A 23,372-nucleotide genomic window follows, 5' to 3' on the forward strand; every position below is an offset into this window, starting at 1 on the left:
AGAAAGAAATAATTTCACTCATTCTTAATTTGTACACAGACCATCTAGAAAGCTCCTAGTTTTGCTTTTAGTAGCATCTGTACACTCGGTTTTTTCAGACAAGACGTCAGCTAGGGTAAAATAAAATGTATTCCTACATGAGCAATTTTATTTGAGAATCTGCATAAACAGGAATGATCTCTATGGCATTTTTAAATTGTAACATTAAGTGCTAATGTGTATGACTTCCAGACATCTGAAGCCATAAACTTCTTTGCAAGTTAAATGCTGACACTTCATTTGGGCAGTAAATCAGCTGTCACAGTGACTTAACTGCAATGACAGCAAAAGCTCCAGCACTCCAGACAGTGGGATTTTTATGCTACCAGCAGAAAGGTCTTTTCATAGACACTCTTACAAGAAATCAAAATTCTATTCTATTAGTATCCAGCATTCGGCCAATTTTTGACCTTAAAAACTGGTAATGTCATATGATTCAACCTAATATTTGATACATATGAACTTTTAAAAGGTTGTTTTGGAATAAAAACATGAGTATCTCAGTTTTCTGTTCAGAGTAGATGGACTATCACTGTCAGATATCTAAGTGGTCAGCTGTTTTTCCTTAGGATTATGTAACTGGTTAGATCAATTCAAACATAACCAATGGCTTCTTGGTGTTAGCCGGGATGTATGCACAGCCACCAAATTGTAAGAGAAAAAAAGCGAGCATTGATGTCTCCCTCTACTGGTGGAAGGTAAAAGGGTCCTCAAATGAAAAGCCAGGAAGGCTGGCTAGTGGAGGGAAAAGGGTTCAAAGTAAAAAAGAGAGAGGTAGAAAGGAAGAAACAAAGAAGAAAAAGAGAAGACGGAAAAAGGAGACGTGGGAGAGAAATCAATGGGGAAAAAGGATAGAGGGGAAGAGAGTTGGTGAGTCCAGAGAGCAAGAAAGTTAAGTAGAAAAGTCAACAAGAAATGGGCAAATAAGAATTAGAAGCAAAGGTTTAAAAAAAAAAAAAAGAGAGGGAAGTGTAAGAATATTTGTCATGGCCATCTCCACAGTGACCCTGAAAATGTTGGCCATTTTCCCCCATGACTTTCTCAAATGAGAATCGCAGCCATGAAGGTTTATGAACCCATCATCCTTGGAATTCTGGCAGAGTGGAAAATTAGGAAAAGCTCTTTTAAAAAAATCAGGTATCCCTGAGTCATTTGATATCTAAGTTTTTTCTAAGAAGCATATGTTCAAAACAGGCAACGTTTTGAGAGCGTTTAATGAGAATTGTAAATTCCAGTCAGTAGAGTCATTGCACTACCCTTGGTTGGAATCTGACAGAATTCTGCTCTGTCCACGCCAGTGCTCTCTTCTGAGCCAACAGGAGATTTAGATGGGTGACACCCTGCAGAACAGAGCCTGGTCCCGGTGTGCCCCAGCTGAGATTTGCCTTCTAAATGGAAATCAGTTTGAATGTGGCAAAGTGTTTTCAAAACTGTGAACTACACGCAGGACTTAGATACTTAGGTGCCTGGTGCCGGTGCCCCTGCCCCTGCTATCACCCCAGCAGGAAAGCTGGGGAGGGCACAGAGAGTAGGTTCATTATTACTACAAAAGCAGTCCCTCTATCAGGGGAAACACCCATAGCTAGACTTAGATAGACAGTCATCTTTTAAGATGTTTAAAGAAATCTGTGTAGAAGAGGTGCTTATCATCAGATAAGTCAAGGTTCCAAAGAGTCATTTGGAAAACATTTCTGAGCGACTTCTATATAGATTTTTTAAATTAAATGGCTTACGGGCTAGGCACGGTGGCTCACACCTGTAATCCCAGCACTTTGGGAGGCCGAGGAAGGCAGATCACTTGAGGTCAGGAGTTTGAGACCAGCCTGGCCAACATGGTAAAACCCCCATCTCCACTAAAAAAAAAAAAAATACAAAAATTAGCCAGGCATGGTGGTGCGTGCCTGTAGTCCCAGCTACTCAGGAGGCTGAGGTAGGAGAATGGCGTGAACCCGGGAGGCAGAGGCTGCAGTGAGCCAAGATCGTGCCACTGCACTCCAGCCTGGGTGACACAGTGAGACTCCATCTCAAAAAAACAAAACAAAAATTAAACGGCTTAGGCTAAACTTTTTCTTTCACAAATATTATTTCACACCTTCTTCAAGTCCTTAAGCTTTACCCTTGACAAACTCAAGAGCATTTCCAACAAGGTCCTGGCCAGTGAGGCCCACACAGTGTTTGCTACAGTTCTTAACGAGTCGTAGGTACAGCATGGCAAAGCACCAGTAGGTATGTGCTGGAGTGGGCCAGGTTTGGAGTGGTCTGAACCATGCCATGGGAGACCTCCTTTAAGAAAAAACAAACAATATGCAGAGAACGAGGCCTTGGAAAGAGGCTGTGTAAGTAAAGGAGCCTGAAGCATCATTAGCTTCCCAGTAAAGCCACCTCTAGGGCTGTTATCTTTAAGTTAGCAAAGGGATGTTTGCAAATGGAAGTCTCCGAAGGTGCACCCAACTCTGCATCAACCCCAACAGGGAACACAGTCTCTCAGGAGCTTAACCGACCACTGCCGACAGCCACCTTATCCGAGAAGGTTCTCGTGGGTGTGCAGGAGCTCTTTGCAGGCTTAGGTGGCAGAGAGGTGATCAGGGGAGAGGAAAAGGGCCAGCAGCTGATGGAGTAGTGCAAAGTAGAAGAATGCACAAGAGAGGGGTGGCGGGGGGAAGACAGAGAGTGGAGGAGAGCCCACCTCTCCCCAGAGAGGAAAGTTGAAAGAAACAGAGGGTTGAGGCGAGCCCACCTCTTCCCACAGGGAAGGTGAAAGAGACAGAGAGGGTTGGGAGGAGAGGAGCCCGCCTCTGCCCTCAGGCTCCTACTGTGTGACCTTGACCGTCGCCTCCAGCTCCACCCTCGAACATATTTTTCTGTGAGTCTGTGAGAGTCAGTCAGAAGTACTTGGGCTGAACCCTAAAACAGAATTTGCCAATTAGTCTTCAGTAGAAAAGGCTTTCTTCAGGTCAACAGAGACAAGCAAATCTAATTTGCAATTTCCTTGTTCCTTAGAGCCAGGGGGTATTGTGTGGACAGAAAGCATTAGGATGAGTGAGGGCTCCAGAGGGGAAGCTTGAAAACAAGATGCCTCGGTCCAGCAAGGGCGCTGGCTTGCCAGCCGAGCTCTCTGAAGCGGCAGCTCCGCCCTGGGCTCATTCCCAGGCCCGGCCTGCTGGAGGCTGTGCGGAGTTACAGGAAATGGGAGTGCCGCTGCGGCTCAGCTGCCTCTGTCAGTAAGAATACGAAACGGTGATGTTCATAAAACATTCTTTGCAAAGCACAGTCTGTCCAAACCCTGGTATAGTTTCCAGAAGATGAATGTTTAATCAATGAGGCTGCCCTGCCTCCGCCTCTGCCCTGTCAAGACTGAGCCCATGTCCTGAGCAGAGCTGACAGCATGGGAGAGCGCCCGCAGCCTACACAGGCCACAGCTGTCTGCAGCCTGACAGCCTCCTGCTCAGTAGCGCCCACCGGAAGGGACCTGCACCCTGAGCTGAAATTCCCTGCAAGAGCAGAGAAAGCTACTCGCTACTCTGTTGCCCACCTGACAGCTTGGAGAAGCACCGCTGTGGCACAAATGATTGTGGTGATGAGTGGAAAAATGAATGCATTAAAGGATTGTTAACACTTCACAGTCAGCCCCTTCCAAGTACTTTTTATTTATTTATTTATTTATTTAGAGACAGGGTCTTGCTCTGTCGCCCAGGCTGGAGTACAGTGGCACGATCTCAGCTCACTGGAACCTCTGCCTTCTGGGCTCAAATGATTCTCCTACCTCAGCCTCCTGAGAAGCTGGGACTACATTTGTGTGCCACCATGCCCAGCTAATTTTTGTATTTTTTGTAGAGATGAGGTTTTGCCATGTTGCCCAAGCTGGTCTTGAACTTCTGAGCTCAGGTGATCCTGCCTGCCTTAGCCCCTCAAAGTGCTGGGATTATAGGCATGAGCCACTGCGCCCGGCCCCCTTCCAAGTAGTTTCTAATGGCCTTTCCTTTCCTCCAAATAACCCCACTCCCCTCCCCTCCTCCGCACTTTGGCACCTTTCTTTCCCAAGCCTTCCCCAGCTTCTCAGTGTTTTGCAATTGCACTGCCCAGGCTAAAGCCACAGAAAAGCAAGGATCTTCCGTGAGACTTGCTTGCCCTCTTCATAGCTCCACTATGAGCTTTACTCTTGCCTAGGACCTAATCTTTGAGCATCTAAAGCCTGCAGATTCTTGAAGACTGCAGCCCCTCAACCTTCTCTTTTAGGCTGGAGGGTGGCTCGGGGGTGGCCTACTACTTGTGATTTTAGAAAGAAACCCATGAGGCTGGGAAGGAAGTGTGTACTGCATGAAATAAGTGCCTTAGGATCAGCAGCTTTGGGTGAACTTCCTCCCTCCCCTCAAGGCTGCATTGTGCATGTTGGCTCTGCACCACTCTGTGGCTGCAGGGGTATGAGCAATGGCAGCTCTGTGCGAGTCTCTTATCAGGAAGAGGTCGGAGCACCTAAATCACAAAGCCATTGGTGAGTGGCTCTTCAGTAACTCTAGCCTTCTGATAAAGAGGAGGAGATCATAAGCCAAATAACATTTATTAAGCATCTGCTGTGTCCAATGTGGAATAGTGGAAAGAGGTCTACCCCAGCTCCAAATCCTAGATCCATCCCTTACTTTCATCTGTAAGGTCTTGATCGAGCTGTCCAACCCATCTGTGCCCCAGGGTCTTCATTTGTGAAGAGGGGAACAGGCTCATTCTAAGAACTCCTGCAGAAGTGAAGTGGTGCAGCCACTTTATAGCTTGAGCACAGAGTCCCGATTTGCTCACCTAATATCCATGTCTGTTCCTCCTCCTTCCCATCAAAACACTGCTCCTGAATCTCACTGAGAAGGTACCGCACAGGCTCAAGTTGAAGATTTCTAAGTCCTGTTAAGTCTCTTCTAGCTGTTCTGAAACTTGCCCATAGTTCAAGGAGAGGGTTTGCAGAGCTATCAGGGGTGCCCATTGCATAGGCTGGAAATGTGCTTACACTATCTTCTTTGCCCAGTGAGCGAAGGGAAACAGAGGACACGAGGCAGATGTCATGTGACTTAAGAACGCATGGAAGAATAGGAAACGTCTTCTCAAACGTGGGCATTCTCGGACCACAGAGGCTTCGGGAATGGCTCTTGAAGCTGTTGGAAATTTAGCAGTGGGGAATTCTAGGCTTTTACCAAGCAGTCTTTTCTTTTTTTGGTGGTAAAATAGACATGGCATAATATTTGCCACTTTAACCATTTGTAAGTATAAGTTCAGTAGTATTAAGTCCGTTGATGTTGTTCTGCAACCACCACTACCACCCATCTCCAGGGCTTCTTCATCTTCCCTGGCTGGAACTCTGCATGCCTTAAACACCAGCTCCCTCTTCCTCCCGCCCCAGCAGCCACCATTCTTCCTTCTCTCTAAGAACATGACCCTCCAGGGACCTCGTATGAGTGGAATCACACAGTTATTCGTCTTTTTGTGACTGGCTTGTTTCACTTAGCATGCTGTCCTCAAGGTCCACCCATCTCGAGGATGTGTCCGAATGCACTTCCTTTTTAAGGCTGAATCAGTAACACTGTGTGTCTACATCGCGCCTTGTCCCTGCTGTCATCCATCAGTGGACACTTGAGTCACTTTTGACTTTTGACTTACTATCAATAACATTGCTATGAACATGGGTGTACAACTCCTGTATTTTTAAAACAATGTGGTTTAAAAAATGGTTTTCAGCATACAAGAAACAGCCACCCACTGCTATAGATGGCCTGTGACTCTGTCCAAGAGATTTTTTAATTATGTCCTTTAAATTGGGAACCAAGGCCACTAGCTTCATAACCAGTGGCTGCATGTTATGACTGGGCACCCGTGGTGACTTCATTTGAGCAGAGGCGATTGCAGCACCAGGCGCTGGGTGTCTCTCCCAATGCACCTGGGCCACTGTAGGCGCTCCCTGCCTGGCTGACTGAGGTGTCACTAACGGTTTCTCTCTTCTCGCACCCCACCCTCCCCGCCCATGCCCTGTCCCCATCCCTGTCCCTCCCCATCTCTGCCCCCTCCTCTCCACCTTCTCTTTGCTGGCGCCTCCCGCTCTCCAGTGCGACCAAGACCAGTGCATTCAGAGCACCAAATTCGTTTTGCAGGCCGCGGCCACGCCCCTGCTGCAGAGCGAGCCCAGCCTCACCAGCGACGAGCTGCACCTGCCCGGGAAGCCTGGCCTGGGCACGCCCTGCGCCAGCCTCACACTGGGCCCGCCCACACCGCCCGCCTCCATGCCCAACCTCGCCGAGGCCACGCTCGCGGACGTGATGCCCCGGAAAGATGAGCACATGGGCCACCAGTTCCTGACGCCTGATGAGGCGCCCTCGCCCCCCAGGCTACTGGCGGCGGGCAGCCCCCTGGCGCACAGCCGCACCATGCACGTGCTGGGCCTGGCCAGCCAGGACTCCCTGCACGAGGACTCTGTGCGCGGCCTGGTGAAGCTCAGCTCCGTGTGACCCACGTGGCCCCGGGCCGGGGGGCACCAGAGGCTCCTCCACGGGCAGCAGGAGTGAGCGGAGGGGTGTGTCCCACAGCGACTTTCCCAGCCAATGCCACGGTGGAGATGACAGCCCCAGGTCTGGGGTGCAGAGACCACTTAGGATGGCACAGGGTGGCTGGTCCCGGATGCTGAGAGCTTGGTTTCATTTGAATTTTCTTCCCCAACCTGAGTGCTTTGACAACAATGGAAATAGAGAAGCGGCTGCTTTCTTTTGGTGACCCTCCAGGGGTGGAATCGGAGTGTGTCTGCCCGCCCTTGTGACAGACACACGGAAGGCTTCTGACGCTTGTGGCCAGACTGCAATTGCACTTACGTGTTATGCTACTAATATTTGAAACAGACCTGCCATTCCATTTGTTAATTTAAAAAAAATCCTAAAGGGAAAAAACCGACCAGGTGTGGATCTGCATGCCACGCTGCCGTCTGTGTTACAGTGGTGTTGCTATTTCCAAGGAAGTGCTGCTTTCTTTTTCTTTTTTTAATTTTGTGAATTTTCAAGTGCTGTTTTGTTGGAAGACAGTGCAACGAACCGAGACTAATGGACAGTGTCATCACTCAGCTTACTGGGCTGAGGTGTCTGTGGAGAGGTGGCACCGGGGCTGCAGAGGGCGGCTGGGGTTCCGTCGTGTCGGGTGTCACTTCACCTTCTGTTTGGCCGCTCGATGAGGTCTCGTGTTGAGGTATTGTGTGCCACAACCCCCAAAGTCTTCACCTCCGTGTGTGATGAAACTTCCCGTGGACAGCCAATAAAATGACGTCCTCTGTTATTTTGGATCTGCGTACGGTTATCCTTAATAGCATAAATGAAAACAAAATCATCCAAATGGGGAGAGTTTTTCTTGAAATGTCCCTAGCGAGGAATGGTCCCCAGACAACCAAAAGTCAAATCTTTGAACTGGGAGATATTTATAGAATGATTTCTTAGATAAGAGGCGAGTTTTCCATCATTTATTTTCTTTAATTATCTCTTTTTGACACCATCTTAGTGGAGTTTGCTCTACGTTTGCAGTTTGCCGTGCAACAGTCGATCGGAAGTAGGGAGAGGGGAGGGGACGCTCAGGGAGAAGGTTCTGTCGGGCGTCTTCTGGGCTTCCTTCTGTGTTAATGTGTCACTCAATCCCAGAAGTGCAACTTGAGGTCCTAGTAAAGGTATCAGAAAATGAGGAGAAATCGGCTTACAGTCTAGGCTGAGATCATGTAGGTCATCATCCTTCCTAGACACTGATCAGAATGAAATTAAGAAAATGACCACTTTGTTCACTTTCATTGGTCACCTAGAAGGGAACGAACTGGCTCTGGACTTAGGGAGTGTGTCACTATGGAGGCAGCCACAGGGGACACAGCAACTCCTCTCCTGGCTTCTTTCCAGACCATAAATCTAACAGCTAAAGCTACTCAAGTTCAAAGCCATGGCCTTGCTCCTTATAACCATATGAAAGACAAGACACATTGACCAATGATACAAGTAACCCAAGTGATTTGCATTTATGGAAAAAGGCTATTACTCCTGAGAAAGAGTTGCCATTTTATATAAAAGAAAAGAAGATAGGAAAAAGAAAAGCACACAAGTTTTACTTGGAATGAAGGCAATTCACAGGTCACAAAATAATTCATGCTGAAAGGGCCTGCAGAGTTCTTGCACTGTGATGTCTTCGAGCCATCTTTATTGTCACGCTGCATGCACATATAGAAAATGGAATAGGTCCATTCTATGTAGCCATTTTTGATTTTCTGAACCACCTAACTACTTGTACCCACCTGCAATGTGTAATTCATGGGGCAGTGCCCTCCTTACACAACCGCACACGCTCACAGGCACCAACTCACAGGGATTCTCCTTGTCCACGCTACCTGTGAGCCCAAAGTGACAGCCCCACAAAGGAGCTTCCACAACTTCCCAAACCGTCTCTGCTCCTTGCTTTCTTCCACCTGCTCCCCAGAGGCCCCAGGAAGGAGTTGGCCCTGATGAGAACGGTGGTCCGTGGGTGACCGCGAATCCGGCTCAGCCCTCACTCCGGTCCCACGTGTGGCCCAGTCCATTCTCAGCTCATTCCCCTGGAAAGCAAGATCATGGTCTTCAGAGGCCTCCCGCTTCTAACATTTCCTAACTCAGTGGTTGCCGCTCTCCTGTGACCAGCCCTTCTTCCCACCTCACTATGAAAAATTCCCAGAAGCCAGGATCACGACTCACTTGTCTTCACATAATGAATATTTACTTAATATTTATTATCAATTTCCCCACCTCCAACCCTGTCCCTGGTACACACTTGGCATCATTTATCCAATAGGGGATTGGGAATTTTGGTGAAGTGAATCAAGGCTATTCAGGGTCAAGAGAGAGATTAACTTGAATGGGCCAATTTGCTAGATAATTAACGTCTTAAAAACCAAAACCAGAGAGAATCCCACAGCCCTGTCCTCTGTGGCTTGAAAAAGAAACCCAGCGTCAGAGGAATGAGTGATGATGCCCCCCAGGGCGCCCACTTCTGTTGGGCAGGAGGGATGGTCGGAGGGGCAGCTCACCTGGCGAGGTGATGGCTCTGCATTTCCCATGAACATATATGTGACATGTACATAAATATAAATACTTACATTTATAAATGTTGAATGGTTCCTTCTAGCTGTGGCTAAGTAGACGTTGGTGTTTCTAACTTCTTTCAGTGTGTTAGCGATTGATTACATGCTAGCTATAAAAAGTAAAATAAATATTTTACCATGCTATTAAAGCTTGGACCATTATCAAACACACACAAACACACACTCATTCTGCTGTTTAAAAATTCATCTGCGTTCATTCTCCCAGGAGTGCTCCAGGGAACCACAGGCTTCCCGGCACTTGAAGGCTGAACTGAGCATGAGTGCCCTGGTCCCCAGGAAGCAGGGGGATGCTGCAGGAAGGTGGCAGACAGCCTGCATCCAGGAGGGCCCCAGGAAGCGGGGATGCTGCAGGAAGGCGGCACACAGCCTGCATCCGGGAGGGCCCCAGGAAGCAGGGGGATGCTGCAGGAAGGTGGCAGACAGCCTGCATCCGGGAGGGCCCCAGGAAGCAGGGGGATGCTGCAGGAAGGTGGCAGACAGCCTGCATCCAGGAGGGCACAGTGACCTGTCACTCTGTTCTGCAGAAATTGGCCCAGCAATTGTGTTATGCCCAACCAAAAGATGCTCGTTCCAGCTTTCAAATGTGATGATTTCAGCCTGTGAGGACAGTGCCGTGTCCCCACCCTAAGCCAGCAAAATGCAAAATCTCTGTTCTGGCCCAGAATGGCACAAGGGAGGAGTCTTTTCAGAGTTCCACACCACCCCCCAGCTTACTGCAGCCTTCACCTGCTCTGTCTAGGATTGCCAGCTGTGGTTCCAAGTGAGGAGCAAACCCATTTTATGAGCCATGTTCCTGCGGAGACCTGATGGGCCAAGCCTTCTGTGGCTTTGAAAACCCCTAAGCTCTTCACCTCCTGGGCCTAGGCCTTCTTGTCTGACTCAACAGCAAGAAAAATGAACTTGCGAAAATTGGCAGTAGGTGTCCTTGACACAGGGGCTTCTGATGGCATCGCCCAGAAAATGCTGGAACCAGAACTGGTCAGAGACTTTGAAGGGCACAGCCTGGCGGGCTACTCCCCAAGGGTCTCAGGTCTCTGCCCACCTGACTACCCTGCAGCAAACGCTTCTCTGTAACCTGACTTCTCCCTTCAGACCTCAGCCTACAACCATCCTCTTCATGCCAGGAACCAACTGCTTCTCAGCTTCGGCTTAGGGTCTTAAGTTCACCAGAAGGGATCGGGGTTTGCGTTGATATTATAAGGAATCTTCCCAGAAGGAGCTGCCCTTCATCCATCCACAAGAATACATTGAGTTCATTTAGTTCTTGACCAGGTAAGAAAAGAATAAAGGAGAACAAATATTAAATACTCTTTTCTAATTGATGCCTTACTACTGTTTTGAAGCTGAGCCGAAATCAAATTGATGTTTACATTTTCTATCAAGTACACATGAGCTGTGGGAGTCTAACATATTCTTGTCCAAAAGAGAGAGACTTTCAAATGAATTCCTATTCCTCTTGGTCCCCTCCACCTACTTTGGAGGTCTGCATGTGGAGTTGTATGCTGTTTTCCAAGGTACCTCATTTAAAAACAAAAACAGAAAAACAAAACTGCCTCTCATTTGTTCCCTTAAAACGTCTCTCTCTGTCATAAAACTAAGTTATCATTGAAATATTAAACGATCTGAAGCGCCTTTTTTTTTTTTCAAATAAATGTCAAAGATGGTAATAGCTTGTAAATCAGTAAATCCTCTGTCCATCTGCCCATTGTCCATGGTCCTGATAATAGAGCCAAGATGGATTTTCACATGTAAGGGGTTAGTCCATTAATCCAGCCATTAAAAGTAGTTGGGAGATTGAAGATTAGATGGTTTCTGGAGCGACCGAATTTGCAGCTGCCACAAAACTAGATAAATAGCCACAACTGGAGTTATTTTTTGATCTCATAAACCCCAGGAATTACACACAGAATGGATTGAAAAGCAGACAAGCATCTTGTGCTATTGCAGAGACTTTTCTACCCAGGAAGTGTTGAATTTTTAAAAGAAACTTGATATTGGTGATAAAGATATGAATGAACAACTCTCTTACTTGCCCTCGATGTTTCAAGGTGCCTGGTGAAACCGAGAGGCCACATGGCATGTCCAAGGAGACATGCTTTCTGGGTTCTATATGAATAGAGATGGTTTTAGCCTGCAATTTAAAAAAAAAAAAACAAAAAACAAAAAACGGTTGAAGCCTTGCTAACTTTTTCCCAGAGCATTCTGGGTTGATATTTCACAGTCAAAGGTTTTGGCATGGAAAAAAAAAAAAAAGCATTTTAAACTCTTAGTGAATTCAAAGCTCTAAACCCAAACAATGGTGAACACATGTACATAACATTTCATGTTTTCAGAGATATGTATGCTTATTTAAGTGCCTTTCATGTTTTAATCAATGTTTGCAGAATTTATCTTAAACCTGAGATGAATTAAAAATTTTTTCTCCAATAAAAACTGCTAATGGCATAAAATGTAAATTTCAGCCTTTATAAGGTAGATATCGTCTTGGTCAACAAGATGTGTGGGGAAGGGGGGAATCGACTTGCACTCAGTGAATATGCATGGTGTGGACACCCATCTGTATAAGGATGAGGGTTTTCTGATCGTAGATATCCAGATTGCTTTCCTCAGCCGTGGTTCTCAAGTTTCAATTCTACTTTAGAGCAATGCAGAAATTTAAAGTCCCTAATCCAGCATGTTCTATATGCCACCTTTTAACATATGCACACGTGCACGCGCACACACACACACACACACCAGCCTCACCAGAGAGGAACTGTGTTTGGCTACTCATAACAAAATCCCCAAATCACAGCAGCTTAGGAAAAGAAATGTCTTTTCTGTATGTAAAACAAGTGCAGAGGTAAGGCAATCCCGGGACATTGTGGTGGCTCTGCAGTGTCATCAATGTCCTGCCTTCCTTCTCTCTGTTCTGCCATTCTTAGCACTGGCTCTCATCCTCAAGGTCACTTCATGGTCACAATACAGCTGCTACAGTGCCAGCCATCAAAGCCATATCCTTAGGTTTTCTATTAAGTACGTATGAGCTGTACATATGAGTCTAGCATATTCTTTTCCAAAAGAGAGAGACTTTCAAATGAATTTCTTTTCCTCCTGGTTCCCTCCACCTATTCTGGAGGTCTGTGTGGCATTGTATGCTGAAAGAAGGAGAAACGGGGAGGAGCAAATTGGGTACAGACACTTATGACTGCTCCCTTTAAAGAGCATTCCCAGAAACCCCAATCTATGATTTTTCCATGATTGAAATTAAGTCACATAACCACTGCTGGCTAAAAAGGAGGGTGGGAAACATGGTGTTATAGCTGGGCACATTCCTCCTCCAAATAATATTGGAGGTCTGTTGGTCAGGAAGAAGGGGAAAATGAGCATTTACTAGATAATCACAATAGAAAATTCCATCTCCTCCATTAGTGCAAGAGTGACAGCCTCCAGCTAGAGCTCTGTCATCCTTCTCTTCCCCACTAAAAAGTTCTGCCTCATCCATCTACTGTTCTCTCCCTTTAGAGAGCATTCCTACCTGCTAAAGTAGGCTTGACCCCATCTCCTGCATGACCCAGGACCCAGCCCCTTCTCTCCTCCATGACACGGGACCCAGCCCCTTCTCTCCTCCATGACAGGGGACCCAGCCCCTTCTCTCCTCCATGACCCAGGACCCAGTTCTTTTATGATCTCTTGCATCTTCAATTTCTTCCCACCAGTTGTTTCCGTAGGCCACCATACCATACTGCTACTTTGAAAACAACAAAAAAACTCATCTTCCTTGTCTCTCTATTCATCTTTAAGCGCTCATTCCTCTCATTGGCTTGTCTCTCTGTTCATCTTCAAGCGCTCATTCCTCTCATTGGCTTGTCTCTCTGTTCATCTTTAAGCGCTCATTCTTCTCATTGCCAAATGTCTCAAGAGTGGCCTGCCCTCCGGTCTTCCATTTCCTCACTTCCCACTCTCTGTCAGCTTCCCTTCACTGCATGCTTCTGAAATGCGCTCTCCATGATCTCCAGTGGCAAATCCTGTGGCCTGGCTGCATTCTCTTTAACATCCCTGAAGCATCTGACATGGTTGAGCACCCCATGCCCCTGGATCCGTGGGGCTGGCTGTATTGCAGGAGGCAGACAAGCATGCAGTTGGGCATCTCTAATGCTTGTGGGCAATGCTCTCTCCCTTTGGCCTCAGTGACACTGCTGTCTTTATTCCAGCTGACATCTGCTTGCAATCTGCTTCCTTCTCACATCCCACAAATGAGGACACATGGCAAGGCTCGTTTTCCTGCCCTTTGGCCTTTGCTGTCTCCTCTGTTCCCCTGCAGAGACTTCACCACTCCAGTGCCTTCTACTCCTGCCTCTTCTGTGGACTCAACTCTCCAGCACCCATCACCCTCCCAAGGACTAGCCCCACAGCTGAACCAGCTGCTTGCTAGGCAAAAGGAGGTTTAGCCAGGAATCTGACTCCAGCTTGCCTGCAGCTAGTTCTGTAACCTCAGGCAGGTCACAGAGCCCATGGGCCTTACTTTCCTTGGCCACAAATGCGACCGCTTCTGGGCTCGCCATGGTATGCTTGGCTCCATGTTCCCACTTACATAACCCATCACTGCCCCAAACCCAAATGCTTGAGATTGGATTCAACATCTTTCTTCCCAAACAGGCCTTTATTTTAGTTGAAGCTTCCCCAGGAGAGCCCCAAGCTTACAACTCTGGAGAGGCCTTTGATTTCCTTACTCTGTAGATCCAATCGGGCCTCAAGCCCTGTCACTCTTCCTCTACAGGATCCACAAAGTCTTTCCTTCTTCTTCACTTTATCGCCACCTTCACCATCTAACCCAAAATGTTAGGATTGCTGCGAAGAGCTCTCCTCCTGCCAAATGTTCCTGTTCCTGCCCATCCCATACAACCCAGGCACGTGTCTTCCCAGCCATTGCCAGGCCCGTGTCAGATCCCAGGTGTCAAATCATCCACAGCTTTTTCTTCCCCATGTGCCCCTCAGACCAGCATCTAAAGCTTCCATAATCTGGCCCCAGATGGTTTCCATTCTTCCTTTCCCCTCTCCCTGTCTCCCTCTCTGGCAATTCAGCCTCCTCCCTCCCTGGCAGAACCCACCAGGCACTTCCCACCCTCCACGTCTCCGTCTGCCCCTCTCTGCCTCTCTCCGCTTGTCTAAGTCCTTCCTACCTCCCCATTACTAACACGTTTCATAGGCGTTGAGGGCCCCCTTTCCTCTGAATTCCTCAAATACTTGCTCCATCACATATTTCTTCAAAATTGAGATATAATTCACATACCATGAGATTAGCCCTTTAAAAATGTACAATTCCGTGTTTTCAGTATAGTCGCAAGGTTGTGCAAACATCACCACTAACCCAGAACATTTCCCTCACACATTTCATCCTTTTTCTAGACCACCTACTGTAGTTTCTGTCTTCATGTGAATGTCCTGTCTCCCAGTAACGCCTGAAAGCACCGTGATGGCTCGAGGGTTTTTGCTATGGCACAGTGCCAGGCAGGCTCCTGCACCACTGGGGATCGTCAGTGCTCGAGAAGGGGGAGGAAGAGGCGATGAGGGTAACAGAAACAGCCTCTAAGGCATTGAGGACCCAAACTCCCCCAGGGACCTCAGGGGGAGGTGGAGGTGACGAGGGTAACAGAGACAACGTCTAAGGCATTGAGGACCCAAACTCCCCCAGGGACCTCATGCTGACACCTAAGGGCCTCAGAGAAAAGCCCCCCTCCCTTATACTCCCCTCTGTGTCCAACTGTGAGGGAAGGCTGCTGCTGTGACGTGAGTCCCTGTGTGGAGTTCAGCTGAGCCAGAAGCCAGTGCTACCCGGTGCTATGAGACCTCCTCACTCACCTTTGCAAGCCATCTGATGCTCCCTGTCTCTTCTTGTGGATAATTTGGGATAAAATTGGGGTCTTAAGTCAATTAAGATTTCATGTAATTCTAATAGAAAAACAGAATAATGGAACTTTCAAAAATATATTATCTGGCTGGGCGCAGTGGCTCACGCCTGTAATTCCAGCACTTTGGGAGGCCAGGGTGGGCGGATCACCTGAGGTCAGGAGTTTGAGACCAGCCTGGCCAACATGGTGAAACTCTGTCTCTACTAAAAATTCCAAAATTAGTTGGGTGTGGTGGCATGTATCTGTAGTCCCAGCTACTTGGGAGGCTGAGACAAGAGAATCGCTTGAACCTAGGAGGCGGAGGTTGCCGTGAGCCAAAATCACGCCACTGCACTCCAGCCTGGGAGACAAAAGTGAGACTCTGTCTCAAAAAAAAAAATTAATAATAATAATAAATATATATATATAATCAATAGTAGGATAACTTGGATTATTTGCAGATTGCATGCTTTAAAAATAATTTTAAAATAAAAACCTATTAGCCAGTTCCATTAACAAACACTTGTTGGACATAGTATTTGTTCTGAGTAATGGGCATTGCTCTTTGTACTATAAGTTGTAATACATATATGTTTTATAACACGTGAAATGTTCATACTGCATTTTCTATGGCAAAATAGATGACACATACTCTCTACCAACAGATTACATTCCATAAATTGGCTTGGAACTTGGAATATATTTTCCCATGGAAACAAAAATCATAAATGGCTTTTAGACCCTACACCAGTTCACAAAATAGTTTACCTGAAATAATATTAATAGTCCTAGGACCTAAGCAACCCTAAGCATTCCTGAACCCCTAAACTTCTTTGAGTTCTGAGCCCTGAGCCTGGGTCTAAGACCCTCCAGCCCCAGAACCCCCTGGAGAATGGACTCCCCAGCCACTGCTATTTCTACCTCACTACCAGATAGATTAAATCCATCTTAAGAAACATGGAGCTCATCTGATTTCTTTAAAATCTCTACAAACAAACAAGAAAACAAAGAAAGCCTTAAATTTTCTAATTCCAGAGATTTCAAAATCTTTCAAATCTCCCTTATAATGTATTTAAGGATCTCTTAAGGAATGAACATTTCCTTTTTCTTGAAAGCCTATCGGAATTTCAGCTGAGATGATTTTCTACCAGAAATTCTAGATAACTCTGCAGCTAAATCCAACTTGAGTAAACATGGATGACTCAGTGGGGACTGACACATTTTTGTTGTTAATATCCTGGATCAAAACATGCAGTATGCTTTGAAATATGCCTAGGTGACACATGTTGAAAAAATTATTATTATTTTGTGAAGCCTTTTAGAAAGCTTTCCTTGAACTCATCGACACAACTGGAAAGGTACCCGGGAGATGATGACAAGCAAAGGTTTTTTTTGTTTTGTTTTGTTTTTTGAGACAGAGTCTCGCTCTCGCTCTGTTGCCCAGGCTGGAGTGCAATGGTGCAATCTCAGCTCATTGCAACCTCTGCCTCCCGGGTTCAAGCGATTCCCCTGCCTCAGTCTCCCAAGTAGCTGGGACTACAGACATGTGCCACCACGCCGGCTAATTTTTGTACTTTTAGTAGAGACAGGGTTTCACCATGTTGGCCAGGCTGGTCTTGAACTCCTGATCTCAGGTGATCCGCCAGACTTGGCCTCACAGAGAGTTGGGATTACAGGCGTGAGCCACTGCACCTGGCCGTGCGGCATCTGTATCTTCTGAGATCTACTCTGAGGATTGAAAAAAAATTTTTTTTTTTTTTTTGTGATGGAGTTTCCCTTTTGCCGTCCAGGCTAAAGTGCAAAGGCACCGTCTCGGCTCACTGCAACCTCCACCTCCCAGGTTCAAGCGATTCTTCTGCCTCGGCCTCCCGAGTAGCTGGGATTGAAATTTAATCAGTTGGGTCAGTGTGGCAGCTGTGCTAGAAAACACACTTTCTGGAGATAATGAGAACAGATGGCTTCAGAGGCCACCAAGGGTTGTTTCCAACCCATCTTCTCATGGAAATGCCAAATAGGGTTCACCATGTGCCTGGATAACAACCGCAGGTCGGCAATGCTGAAGCCACGGTGAGGCCCTGTCAGCTGATGCTCTGCTACCTATCAGGACTCCTGGTTCCTTGCCTTCTGCAGCTGGCCTCCTAAGATCTAAGTGAACATTGACTTTCTGCAATAAAACGCAATCCCAGATCATGATGGGCGGTAACTGAACGTGTAAATGTGAAGGGCCCTTTTATGAAGCACAGAACCCACCTCCAGTTCACCTGCAACGCCGTTGTGGATCTCTCTGCCTGTCCCCCACGCTTCTCAAGGCACCCCTCCCTTCCGTAACATACAGGATGTTAACTAGGAACCTCATGAAAGGGAGCCGGTCACCTCTGGACATGTCAGCTCCCCTGCGATGGGAACTTCCTCCTGACCAATGGGGTTCTGTATGTTCTCAGGAACTGACACGTGAGCTTCCAGCTGATGTGGCTGAATTCTGCATTATTAATTTCTGCATTATTAGAAATTCTGCATGATCAGAAAGAAGGGACTGGCATTCGTTCCCACCAAACACCTCCTTGTCAGTTCATCCTGCTCAGCATCTGCTCTGAGAGGTCTTCCGCAGGCCCCTTCTTCAGCACCCGTCACCTGCCAGGGAGGAGATGAGTCGCTTGGAAGTGTTTAGGGGGATGCTGCTTTTTCTAAGAGGGGAGCAGAAGAGCTTTTTCTTTTTTTTAAACAGAATCTGCTTACATTTTTGTAACCCATGGTAACAAGCTGAACTACATTCAACGCTCAGTGTTTTATGTAAAAGCCAATGAGTGCCCATATAACCCACAAGAAGACACCAGATATGATCTGCCTCTAGACTGGATGCTGAGGCGGTTTGCAGCAGCAAGCGAGGATGAGGGTGCCCTGGAGCAGAGGCAGGGGAGCAGCAAAGCCAGGACCATGCCCTCAAGTCACCCCAGACTGAGCAATCTCCGCCATGGGGTGCAGGCACACCCTGAGAATCCCACGTGGAGAGTTGCTCCTGACTCACAGGCCTGGGCCACCCCTGACCACGATGGGGAGGATAAGCAGTGACGCCCTCATGTGAATATCTCAGGGTTTTGACATTTTTATTCTAAGAAATAAAAGGAGAAAACTCCCTGCTTAGTCGAGTGACAGAAAGAGCATAATGACTTCTGCACACGCCCATGATCTGTAGACCTCAGCCCAGCCGGCCCTGGCTCTGGATGCTCACACAGGAATCTTGTTCAAGGTCCCTCCAGTGGCAGGAAATCACTTTAAAGACCACCTAACTGGGTGTCCCACCTCAGATCCATGCCCTCCACGGGTCACAAAACCAGTGTAGTGGGCGCAAACCACTGTCTTCTTTCTAGATGGAAGGGGTGAGAACAGAAGGATGAGAATAGGAAATGCCAAACTGCTTTGCCTGGAACAAGGAGAAACAGGTCCTGGTCATGACATAGATATATTTTCTTATCATGGTCAAAAAGAAAATCTGAAAAAACTGTTCAGTTCACCCATTCCTGCCCCAGCTTACAAAAGAGAACCCTGGAAACCAGAGAGCTGAGAGGTCATATCCAAGGTCACAGAGGTGGCCGGGACAGAGATGGCACAGAGTGGAGGTCAGCCCTTCTCGAACCATGAGTGATAAAGAACAGTATTTACTGTTTTAAAAAATTCCTATTCATTGCACATTAGTACTTGTATAAAATATAATTTTTAAATTACTGGGGAAAAAATAGGTAACGAAAAGTCCCACTGTTTCATGATTAGATGTATTAGACATACTCTGTCCAATGGCTGTAGCTGTTTCTAAACACATACGCCATCTCTGTATTATCTCATCGGGGACCAGGATCAAACAGTTGCGTGGTGCCGAGCTGCACATGCCTTGAGTAGCCTCGTGTGCAGTGGAGGATTAACCGTGTCCTTAGAGAGGACTGGCTTCTGTCCTCTGCTAGTCATCTTTAAGCCCTTGCAACTGTCTGTGTGGTAAGAGTCTCTCTGCTTATCTGGGGGGTTGGACCGGCCAGGCAGTCTGTGCTGGCCATGTGGGTTATGGCCCCAAGGATCAGCTTGGTCTCTGGAGGGGCTGCAGGCCCAGGCCAGTGGTAGAGATAGCCAACCTGTCCCCATGACGCACCCCAATGAAAACTCCAGGCCTGAGGCTTGGGTGAGCTTTTCTGGTTGGCACTATTCCATGCCTGTTGTCTCATCATTGCAGGCAGAGATGGGCCCTGTCCACACAGCCCCTCTGAGAAAGGACAGCCAGAGGCTCTGCACCAGCATCTCAGACTCCACCCTGTGTGCCTCTTGCTTTGGTTGACTTTGATCTGGATCCTTTCACCGTAATAGAACTGCACATAGAAAGGCTCTTCGGAGTTCTGTGAGTCCTACTAGCCAATCATCAAACTGAGGGTGGTTGTGGGGAGCCCCAACCTTACACTGGGTGTCAGAATTGAGGGTGGCCTTGGGGACTCCTGAATTTTGCACCCTGGTACAGGCAACTGCTCCCAAACTGTGTTCTGAGGGTTCCCTAATGATTCCCCAAATCTATCATCTCTCCCACCCACAAGCCAGAGCCTCTAAAATGCTGTGGTGCAGACACTGAGGGTCTTGCTCGTAGAGAAGCGTGTTATCTGAGGGCCGGGGGGTCGCCAGACATTACAACTTTAGCAACCTTTTTAAAAAATGGTATCAACCAGCAAAGGGCAAGAAGCAGAGGGCAAGTAGGTCTTAGTAGGAAAATGAAGAACAGCTGGCAGGATAAATCACTGTAAACATAAAGCTAATTCCCTTAAGTGCCATTCTAGACCTAGACCAATTTGTTAGCTTAAAAAAAAAAAAAGAGAGAGAAGAAAACATGGCTTATACTTTGGTTTGCTCTGAACACTGGCAAATTTAACATACTCAGAAATATTTAAAATTAGGAGTAATAAAGAGAGTTGTTTGGGATTTTTTCCTCCTAATCTTCTAGGGAAAATGATAAAATCCTTAGCTAAAGAAATACATTGTTGTCTTTGGGAGGCTGAGGCAGGCGGATCACAAGGTCAAGAGATCCAGACCATCCCAGCCAACATGGTGAAACCCCGTCTCTACTAAGAATACAAAAAAGGCTGGCTGCGGTGGATCATGCCTGTAATCCCAGCACTTTGGGAGGCCGAGGTGGGCAGATCACGAGTTCAGGAGATCGAGACCATCCTGGCCAACATGATGAAACCCCATCTCTACTAAAAAAATACAAAAAATTAGCTGGGCATGGTGGCAGGCGCCTGTAGTCCCAGCTACTCAGGAGCCTGAGGCAGGAGAATGGCGTGAACCCAGGAGGCGGAGGTTGCAGTGAGCCGAGATCGCGCCACTGCACTCCAGCCTTGGCGACAGAGGGAGACTCCGTCTCAAAAAAAAAAAAAAAAAAAAAACTACAAAAAATGGCTGGGCATGGTGGTGTGTGCCTGTAGTCCCAACTACTTGGGAGGCTGAGGCAGGAGAATCACTTGAACCCAGGAGGCAGAGGTTGCAGTGAGCCGAGATCATGCCACTGCACTCCAGCCTAGGCGATAGAGGGAGACTCTGTCTCAAAAAAGAAAGAAAGAGTGAGAGAGAGAGAGAGGAAGGAAGGGAGGGAGGGAGGGAGGGAGGGAAAGAAAGAAGGAAATAAAGACATTGTTGTTGAAAAATTTCAAGAGGTGTTGCAGGCTTCAGCAATGTAAGATGTTAACTAAGAGTAAGAAGCAGAGGTGCTTGGGTTTGGGTAAAACCCTGAGCTTGGAGTGGGGGAGGGAGGCGGTCCTGCAGCCTGCTATGTGTGGGAGCCACACATCCATTCTCTCAACGCCACTTCTTGAAAACCGCTCTTGTCTTCTCATTGTTTGAAGACATGGCGGATTGCTTGGTTGTGAACTAAGAGCTAAGCCACACTCAGTGGAGGAAGCCTCGGAACCCTGTGGTTGTGCACACCCAGGAGACCTGTGTGGACACCTATGTGGCTCCCCTTGCATAAGGAATTGTTTCCAACTCAGGTTCTTCAGGATCTGAAAACTACTGTCGTGAAGGTCACGTGCCAACAACAAGAAACCAGGGACATCCTGTAGGATATGAATGGGCAGTGAGGCGGGACCACAGGGGGCATTTCAGAACTCCCCATATGACAAGGAAGTAGCTTCTGTGGGCCCCGATCTCCATCACTCTCGGCTTCTCCCACCTCCCCTGTGCCCAAGCCTGTTGGCAGCGGAGCAGAAGCGATGCCTCCAACGTCCTTCAAAGCAGCAGGTCTCAAATGTTGGGGCATGAGAATCACCCGGAGGACTGGAGAGAACACAGGTTGCTGGGCCCACCCACAGAGTTTCTGATTCATAGGTTTGGGATGAGGCCTGAGAATGTGCATTTCTAATACGGCTCCAGGTGAAATCGATGGCACAGGTTTGGGAACATACTTTGAGAACCACCGCTATAAAGAGTGGCAGGTTGGTCTGTTCCCGTGGACAGGGAAAGAGACGGCAGGTAGTCAGAGTGATGGAGTCCCTGGGAAGAGGAGGAAGACAAGGGGGATGGATGCCAAGGCCACTTACATCCATCACCACGTCAGGGCTTTGCACCGAGGTTGTGTAACTGTTGGCCTAGCCAGACCTCACCATGGGGAAACCAAGCAGGAGGAAGACTCCACTTCTCTGTCTTTCTCAGTGGGTACTGAGTAACACAGTGGGCCATGTGTTGGCCAGGTGCTGAGAATCCACAGGTGAACCTGACCCTGTCCCAGACTCCTGACTCCTCAAGGAGCTAAACAGCCTTCAAATTAAAAAGCCTCAAATCAGCAGATAACCCAACAGCAACCAGTTGATACTCAGGCAGCAGTCAGCCCGTCGGCGAGTGCTGGAAACGCAGGATTTACACTGATGACGTACATAGTGTGTGCCACTTGGGCCTGGGAGGATTGACAGCACGGTCACAGACGGTCATCCTTACAGGATTCGCACCAGGTACCCCCTCGATTCTTTGCTGTGCCACCACCCTCCACTCACTGAGTCGGGGCCCCTCTTGGGGATCCTGGCACAGCCCAGAAGATAGAAGCTGATTCTTACCTGGAGCTGCCAGCAGGCTTTTGTTAAGCCAGAACAGAGACAGTAACAGGAAGAGAAAAGCCCCTTTGAGTCTGCGTATAAATAAAGACCTGGAAGGGTACCAGCAGCCAGTTTCCTTCCACCACCCAGAGAACAGCTGAGAATTCTGTCCGGACTGAGGGAAGGAGATTTCCCAATGGCAGATGGCAACCAAAGAGGAAAGCCTGCCCCCTCCAGGGGTTTTGGAGGAATCCGAGAGCAGAGGGATGGGACTGTGCCTCTTGGGTCGAGTCTAAGGACACAGCTCGTCTCCCAGCTGGCATGAGAGCAGCTGGTGGAAATCAAGGCAGGCCAGGTAACGGCCGAGAAACAGAGGGAGCCCCGTCACCAGCTCCCAACCGCTCTGTCCAAAGCCCCAGACAGGCAGAGAAGAGCAGCTGGAAGTGTCCTGTGCCCTGAGCCGCGCCCAGAGGTGCACTCGTGTACAAAGCAGGGAAAAGGTCCTCCCCACCGCTCCTTCCTTCTCCCTGAGCCACGCCCAGAGGTGCACTCGGGTACAAAGCAGGGAAAAGGTCCTCCCCACCGCTCCTTCCTTCTCCCTGAGCCACGCCCAGAGGTGCACTCGGGTACAAAGCAGTGAAAAGGTCCTCCCCACCGCTCCTTCCTTCTCCCTGAGCCACGCCCAGAGGTGCACTCGGGTACAAAGCAGGGAAAAGGTCCTCCCCACCGCTCCTTCCTTCTCCCTGAGCCATGCCCAGAGGCGCACTCAGGTACAAATCAGGGAAAGGGTCCTCACCACTGCTCCTTCCTTCTCTTGGGGAAATGTCCTAATAGACTGATTTTTGTAAGAGGACAGCACGTTGCTACCATAGGCACAAAATCTTCTGAGCCAACACACAGATCCGTGATGTCTACTGTGTGAGCAGCACCTGGGGGCCGTGGGGTTCCCTTCTCCACAGAGGCCACCGAGCTGAAGGTGATCAAGGACCAAGGCGTCTTCTCAGATGAAGGGAAGCACACACAGCCCAGAATGAGAGGGAAGCTCTAACTCAATAAACGAAATGGCTTAGACAAGGTTACCTAGAAATGCCTGCACCGATGCTTCCCACACAGCGTGGAGCATGGGGACTCAGAGCTGGAAATCAAGTAGTTATCAAAAGCAAGCTTTTTCTCACCACGTGTGTGACTGTCACATTCATAATTGTCATAAAGAGGCACTTGGTCCCTGGCCACGTGGAGTGTCTACCTCAGTAGTGTGTGGGGCCATCCCAGGGCAAAAGTGGCTGC

The 23,372-nt window shown here is 48.1% G+C and overlaps 1 protein-coding gene across 3 annotated transcripts in view; it reads left to right on the forward strand.

Annotated features, from left to right (window-relative positions):
- ZDHHC14 (zinc finger DHHC-type palmitoyltransferase 14) overlaps nt 1–7,332 on the forward strand; it is a 299,718-nt gene extending 292,386 nt beyond the window's left edge. For 2 of the 3 annotated variants that reach the window (XM_001143896.7, XM_009452302.5), the window contains one exon: nt 6,123–7,332. In XM_001143896.7, coding sequence (XP_001143896.3) covers nt 6,123–6,521 — 399 coding nt within the window. In that variant the 3' untranslated portion in view covers nt 6,522–7,332. The remainder of the gene's footprint in view (nt 1–6,122) is intronic. The other variant, XM_016956526.4, reaches the window with a different exon arrangement.
- Nucleotides 7,333–23,372: the final 16,040 nt, after the last annotated feature.

The sequence above is a fragment of the Pan troglodytes genome, chromosome 5, assembly GCF_028858775.2.
Source record: "Pan troglodytes isolate AG18354 chromosome 5, NHGRI_mPanTro3-v2.0_pri, whole genome shotgun sequence".
Taxonomy (NCBI): Eukaryota; Metazoa; Chordata; class Mammalia; order Primates; family Hominidae; genus Pan; species Pan troglodytes.